The following is an 8,272-nucleotide window of genomic DNA, read 5'->3' on the forward strand; positions in this document are numbered from 1 at the left end:
AGAACACAAAAAATTAGGGAGAAACATAAAAAAGGTACTAAAGAACTTTAAGGCAAAGATGATTTTGCCATCAAAAAACCCTCAGAAATGGCAATTTCAATAATTTAATATTTAGACAGCATTTCCCACCATTTAGTTGTGCATTTGAAGAAGGTGTTTTCAGAAAGGTGCATGCAGTGAACTGTACCTCATTCTCCCCACAGTCAGAAGGTGTGTCCTTGTGCACAGACATCTGATACTTGGCAAATAAAGTGGCAGATTGGTTGAAGGATGATTTGAACTGGGGGTCCTCAAAGGAGACAGGTACTAACCTCACCTTCAGAGCAAGGGAAATACAAGCATTCTGTTTTGAGTGCATATCATCAGATCATCTGCTACTGAAGGTCAGGCTAGTGAAAGATCTCCTCCTAGCCACTTCAAAGCCTCTGAAATCACTTTTCTACCTTCAACATAATAATAAGACAACTTCCTATTTTTGCTTGTATCTAACAAACCAACTACAAATTTTAGTTTTATTGCAGAGTCTCAAGGACTTGTTAAAATGTTTTCTTTTTAATGGCACATAGCTCACTGACTGCCCTGGTTCAACAATTACTTGTTCTTCCTACATATACTGTTTCTCCCAACTCATGATATTTTTTTCCTTATAGAATAGAGGTGTAACACATCTGCCAGTTCACTCTTACACTCCACCTATTCACTGCAGGCAGCAGCAACAACGTGTAAATTCAGGTGGAGTGCACAGATCACTTTTTAAAGGCTTCAATTGAAACTGAAGAGAATGATTTTACTCTGGTGAACCTTAAACCAACAATTTGTGTGTGTGATAAACTTCTGCTCACATCTTGGCCCTGATCATTGTATCCTTCTGATGGAAACATTCAAACCAAAGCCAAGGAGGTCAGCTATCAGGCTGAGTGTCCAGGTGGATTTAGTTTTTAGAAGATTTGTATTTTTAAGGCCCATCTCTACCTCCAAGAGCCTCACCCTCTCCATTTCTTACCCAACAGCATCCGTAACTTTTCTGCCTGCAACTACAATTTGTGGCATTCACAAAGAGATATCAAGAGTTTGCACTTTCAGGATGTTGATTTTATTGGATCCAGTATTTTACAAGCTCCTGAATACATCATGGATATAAAATCCATATTTGTTTCTCCTAAAAACAGGACACGTGAAATGGAGAGGAAGCTTTGCATAAAATTAAATTTGGCCTTCTGACCTGACTTATGGTTGGTTTATCAGGTGGGTCCTTGTGAATAACCATCTGGTAACGTTTATAGACCTGGTAAGACTCCTGAAATGTGGCTTTGAACTGTGAACTTGGTGGAGATGATCTCACCACCCTCACCTTCAGAAGAAGTTAAACACATTTATAATTAAAATATCATGCAATAACTATACATTTATACATAACAGAAATATCACAACAGAGAGGAATTTTACCATCCTGCACAAGGGCCATCACAAATTAATTACTATTAGTCAATAGTCTTCTAATTCTCCAGCTCACTTTACATTGCTGAAGACTTTCATATTTACAGTGAATAACACAGGTTTTCAAACTGCAAATGAACTGAAATGCTTAAAGAAGAAACACACAGTTTTCAGGAAATAATACCAACAAATGGTTTGCAGATGTAATTTTAAAGAGGTTTTCTGTGCTACTTAAAATATTGTCTCATAGTGTCACCCTACACTGAAAAATACATGAGAGGCTTGGAAGACTTAAATCTCTGCTCTTCATCCAAAAATCATATTTCTATGGCAATAATCCCAAGGAGATTTCCAGGTATTTTTGAAACTGAAAGAAGAAAATGAAACAGTGTTTCCATACTCAATTCACCATTAAACACACAAAAATAATTTTTAAAAATTATCTATAAATTAAACATTCTTCTTAGTAAAAATGATTGCTGTCTAAGCAAAAGAATGCTACTACAAAGGCAGCAGTGCATGTTCTTTCAAAAATTTTTAAGGTCATATTAATTTCAAAAAATTATGGAATTTTCAGAATGGTTCTATTTTCACAAAGAGCAAAATTTTTTTAAATCCTTTTAATTCTCTCTGTATCTTCTAATTGAAGTTGCTCAGACAAAGTCATCCTGCTTCTGTTAAACAACTCCTCAGGAAATGTGAAGGAGTTAGGGAGATGGATCAATTTCATGGCTTCTAGCCAATAAATATTTTCATTTCCAGTAGCATCATTGAAAATGATCGGGAAAATATTCAGTTAATTTTCCAGCTTATGGAAAAAATAACAAGAAAAATGGTTTTATGATTAACAAATGTTATAAAGTCCAAAAGTCTTCCAGATTACTGTCTCTAGTAGATGTAGTGGCAACCAGTATATTAAGCAAACTTTTTTACTCTCATTTTTACAGCTTTCAGACATCAACACAAACCAATGATGTGTATAAAGATCAACTATCTTGTTATCTGATTAATTTCATGAAGCTACTGCTTCCTTGTCAAGTTTCATTAGCTTAGATCATTTAAGTATTTATATACAACAGACCTAAAGACTGAATTTCTCTCATTATTTAACACTCGGTTAATTCAAAGTTTTTCATTCTCAAGTCACGCTGTACGAAATTAATTTTCAAGTTATTTTAGTAACTGAACTGAACTCTGCTATGACTGATTGCAGTGCAAGGGTACCCTCCTGTGGTTAAAAAGAGTGCAGCTGCACCATAGGTGTGTAATTTATATAAATACATATATAGAGATAGATATATAAACCCTTACAGTGCATATCTATATATAAATATACATCATTCAGTACCACAATATATTTCAAGATTTAAGCCACACAACTACTCCATAAAGCCATAAATACAGACCTAAGCTTTTCAAAAACTCCTTAACTAAACCTTTCCTTCATCTGCCTCCAACAACAGTGAACAAGACATTACCTCTAATTTGTGTTGTGCATCATCAGGTAGAGGGACAAAAATAAAGTCTTCAATGTTTTTAGGCTGGTTTGTTTTAGATTTAGAGTTTTGCAAGAGGAAAGCTTGATCTCCTTGAAGTTGAGAGCCTTCTACTGTGCCCATCTGGTTCTGCAGGAGCTTCTGCAGTTTTCTCTCTTTCCTTATGTCCTTTGCTTTCCGACACAGGGGCTTGCTCAGGTCAGCCCCTTTCCCTACAAGGGCACAGGCAAAGAGTTAAACACCACATCTGACAACAAATGAGCAGCTCTTACCTCACCTCTGGAAAGAAATGACCAAAATCATCATTTACTGCAGACTGTGGTGTGAACTCACCATGACCTTTCACATTTACAACCACCAACAGCTGATGCCACGCTAATGCAGCGATTCTTCCACAGCTATTTACTGCAGCACTCTAATCTGGAATCACCTTGACCATTTCACCCCAAAAACAAGGGTGTATTGAAAAAACTTGAAATACTGAAGGACAAAAATACAACACAAAATCACAGAGATTTGTTCTGCATTCAAAGCCCACGTGGCTACACCACAGACTCCTGTAAAGACACACACCCCAGAATAAAGCATTTATTTGTTCTCACCTGGAATCCATAGGCAGGATGTAGAAATGCTGCCAATGCTACTATGGTTGTGTAATGGAAGAGTAAAAGGCCACAGAAGTTTGCATCTGCTTAAAATTATTTTCAGATTGTCTGTTTTAATTAATAAATTCACTTTTTGTGGTTTATCTTTAACAAATCAGTCACTTACAGAATTTTAGTTGTGCAATGGTGTTGTGAAAAAGTCAAACCTATGCACTATTTCTCATCTTGATCCATTTGTTTCTTACTAGAACAAGAACTGCAAGTTCTAAACCAACACAAATCCAAAGACATGAGGGAATTACAGACACTATGTGACCTGTCCTCAGGCAAACAAGTCAGAGGAAGAGTTTATTTAAAACTCTCGTGATATATTTGAAGAATGAGTACTTCATCTGTATCGGGATCTGTTTTGTGTCTCAAATCTTCTGTAAGCTGTAAATTAGCAAGAAAAACTTCTTAAAGCAGTGACTGTGCCTACACAGATATAAGCAAACCTTCTTTTCTATCTGAAACTGTGCAGAAACAGACCATTATTCCTAGAGGACAATGACCTGTTTTGTTTATAAAGGAATAAAAATGCAATTAAACAATCTTATTACTGACTAAGTCTACATTTTCCAAGATGAAAACTAAACATCTTTCTATCTGGAAAATTTTAAACTAAATTTGACCTGTGACACTAGCTAGCATTCAAAAAAAAAAAAAATTAAATAAGCTTTCTGATGCACTTATTATTCAGTTGTATCCTTAAAAACACCAGAAAGAAGCCCACTAATGAATATTTATGCTCTGTAAAATTAAACCCTTTTTTTCTGAAATGCACTACAATGTTACTTATTTGCATTTCCAGTGCTTAAAGTTTGACCCAAAGATATTCTTAACCTAACTGAAGACCTTACCTCACCTTTTCCAAAGAACTGTCAGGTTTTTAAACTCCTATTCTCTACCCAAGTCTGCCCTCTGCTGTCAACAGCCACTTCATTTCTTTCCAATGTTAAATTTACATAGACCAAGGCTTTTAATTTATCTTTAAACAAGAGAGCTTTGAAAATTCACACAATAAAACCATATAAGAAGTAAACTACATAAGGGCTGTAAAGGTTTGTATAAGATCAAAATATAAAATGCAGTTTTAAAAATTCTGTAGTATTTCTAGGCAACAATACTGATTCTCTGATCAAGTATTTCTCAAAATTTTCCTTTTATTTAGATGCAAAAATTGCTTATTAATCTGAAAAATCAGATTCAAGAGGGATGAGTGGTTATTAAAGGAAAAAACATTATCTCACTTATAAGGAAAGAGACAAAAGTACTTTGTTCTCCTAAATACTGGCAGAACATGTAACAGGTGAGTGAGATCTGGAATTAGTAGGATGTCCCAAAATAGACAGAAACTCTAAAATTTCTAATCTGAGTCCCCCCTTTTTAGTTTCAGATCCTAGAGATTCAGTCTTACTTAAGGTGAGGAAAAGAAGATAAATGTAACTTTTTAATGTAACAAAACATAAACTAAAATATTACAAGTAACACCCAGCACCTCTTAATTTTTACGCTGTAATTCCATAAATTGGGAGGAGCACAGGAAATAAAAGAAAACAAATATTTATTTACTAAGCAAGATAAAAAAGAAGGGATTTCAAGATGTGAAATGATGACAGCACATTCCAATTACTACCAGAAATTACCTGGCTTAGGTGGTGTATGAACAGCTTTAGCTGAATGTGATGGTTCTGCAGGGACTGATGTGTCTTTGTCTGCACAGATCTGAACAGAATCCGATTCCACCTTCGGCACATTCCCCTCTTCTTTTGTTTCTCCTGAGTCCTTATCTTCATCCTCCACCCTCTCAGAGTGATCCACAGCCAAGGGAGTCAGTTCAGACTGACTGACCTGAGACTCGTTTTTGTATGGAAAATCACACGTGGCCACATCATCTATATGGGCATCCATCGGCTCTTCTGTCAATAATTAACACTTCATGAGTGATTTTCTCTCTGTACAACCACAGCTCACACTTTTCACAATTTAAATTAATACTAAATTAACTAATTTCCAATTTTACAAGTGTTTTCCCACGGACAAAATGACTATTTCAACAGTCTGAAAACAAAGTTTCCTTTATGATCCCAAATTACAAACATCAATTCATTTATGAGAAGAGTTTCATTTTCTCCACTAAAATTGGGACAGCCAACTATTTCAAGCTATAACTTCAAGTAAATAACAACAAACAAACAAACCTAGCATACCACACACACAAAAGAGGCAAATTATAATGATTCAGAACCAATACAAGTTTCACCACCATAAAGAATTGCTGGGTTTGGTGCTGGATAAATGGAGGGTGATTGTTCAATCACTTGGAAAAACCCTCTTTGTTTGCTCTTCCTTTTCTCTGCCATCAGCTGCTCTAGTTAGTCCTCTCCAGGTTATCAGTTTCATGACAGATGTAAAAACAGCATCTAATTCTCTACAGCACCCAGCTAGAAAGTGAGGACATACCTAGGAAAACAAGCTGGTCTGTGGAAAAAGGAAATATTTTCTTCAATAACCCAAGCCACCTGAACAATTTGGCTTCTGGGCTAATGAACTGCTCAAGAAACAGCCCAGCCAGGGGTCTACACACAGAATTAAAAGCTCATTTGCCATTTGACCACTAAAGCAGGTATTTAAATCCTCCTTCCATGCATCAGTATTGGTTTTCAAACACTCAGAGTTTCTTACCTTCACTCGCTACTTTTGAAACATCTCCTTTGGAAATAAATTTCAACATTTTCTTCAGAACCTTCTTGTGGGACTTGGAGGCCTGAAAATGCAAAGCCCGGCACCTAAAGAAAAAAAAGAGAACATTTCTTTTGTGAAAGATTGTTTCAGGAAAAAAGGGTTAAGGAACCATTTACAAAAATTACACTGTAATTTCTATTTATTTCTTAAGTTTTCCTATATTGAGTGGCCAAAAGTTTTATCAATGCTTTTGAGATAATAAAATTATGTTGTCTTCTAGTGAATAATATCAATTCTTAGGACATGTTTTTCATGTGTATCTCTAGAATTACTAAAATAGAAGTGTAAGCCTCTCTTATTTAGTCTGCTAAAGCAGTGTTTGTGGATTACAGACAAAGTTCCTTACAGGAAAATATCCCAGAGCTGCTGATGTCCCTGTGCACAAACCCAAGAAGATACACTTACTGTTCAAAGTATCATTAAAAGTAGATAAAGTTCTCAAGTATGACCTATTTCAAACAGTAAACACAAATGCTGGAACATATTTGAAGTGGTTAAATTCCTTACAAAAGTGTATTTTGAGTTTCTTACCTTATTGTGTACTGAGGACAACATGTTTGATTCATGATAGGTTTGTAGACATATTTTCCACTTCTGAAAAGAGTAACAAATATGCATTGATTTTTTTGTTGTTGTTTATACCACAAAATAAATGAAGAAGCTTTTTTATTAAAATCACATCAAAACAATTCATGATGAGTAACAAAAGTCAAAGAACAAGTTCTTCAGTTCTTTGCTGACCGTATTATCCTTCTGAGACAACTGAATACTTTTATGTTTGACAGTGTCACATTGCAAAAGGTCACAGAGCACTGGACAAATAGTTCAATTACTCATGGATATATAAGTGCTTCTAAAGATCTAAATTTTAAATGTGGATTCTAACTTTTATTTCAACAGAAAACATGACTTTGTATTTTCTTTTTCAATGTACCTTCGCCATCCTCTGTCGATGAGATCTTGGTAATCTTGAACTGTCATCGAATGTGCCCACATACCTGAAATAAATAACACAGCAACACACTTGACTGACCATGGTTTGGTTTTGAAATACAACAAACTCTGCAGAACGGGCTGGAGCCCCTCTGCTCTGAGCCAGGCTTGGGGGTGTGCACCCGGAGAAGGCTCCAGCGACACCTCAGAGCCCTTCCAGGGCCTAAAGGGGCTCCAAATGAGCTGGAGAGGGGCTTGGCACAAGGGATGAAGTGACAGGACACGGAGAATGGCTTCCACTGCCAGAGAGCAGGCTTAGATGGGACATTGGGCAGGGATTGTTCCCTGGGAGGGTGGGCAGGCCCTGGCAGAGGTGCCCAGAGCAGCTGGGGCTGTCCCTGGATCCCTGGCAGTGCCCAAGGCCGGGTTGGATGGGGCTGGAGCAGCTGGGACAGGGGAAGGTGTCCCTGTCCATGGCAGGGATGGCACTGGATGGGCTTTAGGGTGCCTCCCAACCCAAACCATTCTGTGGTTACTGCAACTCTGAGTAGCTAATGGCCACTTATACAGAGACGTCTTTCAAGTATTTGGCACGTCCTTAAATATCGTAATTACTGATTTCAATAATCACATTAAATGTAAAATTCCTAAGCCCACCACAAATCTTGGGATGCAATCAACCATATTTTTCTGACCAAACCAGCGCTAAGTTCCCCTCCGCACCTCCCATTTCCCCAGAAATGCACAAGGAAAACAACACAAAATAGCCGCTTAGTTCTGTCACACTCATCCGGGAGCAGCGGGCCATAGGAGCCGTTCCCAGCTCCCGGCTGGGCGGGCGGGAGCGGCTGCGGAGCCGCCGTCTGTCCCCGCCGCCCTCCCCGGCCCCGCGCCCGCCGGCGCCGATTCTCGGCCAGCGCCCAGCCCGCCCCGCCCGCACCGTGCGACAGGTTGCCGGTGTCGCTCCTGCAGTAGCCGCAGCGGTAGCCATCCTCCCCGCCGAAGAACTCGACGATG

At 38.0% G+C, this 8,272-nt stretch overlaps 1 protein-coding gene across 9 annotated transcripts in view; it reads right to left on the reverse strand.

The window, feature by feature from the left end:
• Window positions 1-8,266, reverse strand: part of ATE1 (arginyltransferase 1) — a 67,913-nt gene extending 59,647 nt beyond the window's left edge. The window contains exons 1-7 of one of the 9 annotated variants that reach the window (XM_015633198.1): window positions 8,196-8,266; window positions 7,257-7,320; window positions 6,854-6,916; window positions 6,263-6,366; window positions 5,224-5,496; window positions 2,916-3,145; window positions 188-316 (exon numbers count right to left, since the gene is read on the reverse strand). In XM_015633198.1, coding sequence (XP_015488684.1) covers window positions 188-316; window positions 2,916-3,145; window positions 5,224-5,496; window positions 6,263-6,366; window positions 6,854-6,916; window positions 7,257-7,318 — 861 coding nt within the window. In that variant the 5' untranslated portion in view covers window positions 7,319-7,320; window positions 8,196-8,266. Of the gene's footprint in view, window positions 1-187; window positions 317-1,222; window positions 1,352-2,915; window positions 3,146-5,223; window positions 5,497-6,262; window positions 6,367-6,853; window positions 6,917-7,256; window positions 7,321-7,978; window positions 8,076-8,195 lie in introns of those variants that run through there. The other 8 variants (XM_015633194.1, XM_015633193.3, XM_015633192.3 and 5 more) reach the window with 8 other exon arrangements.
• Window positions 8,267-8,272: the final 6 nt, after the last annotated feature.

The sequence above is a fragment of the Parus major genome, chromosome 6 (genome assembly GCF_001522545.3).
Source record: "Parus major isolate Abel chromosome 6, Parus_major1.1, whole genome shotgun sequence".
Classification (NCBI taxonomy): Eukaryota; Metazoa; Chordata; class Aves; order Passeriformes; family Paridae; genus Parus; species Parus major.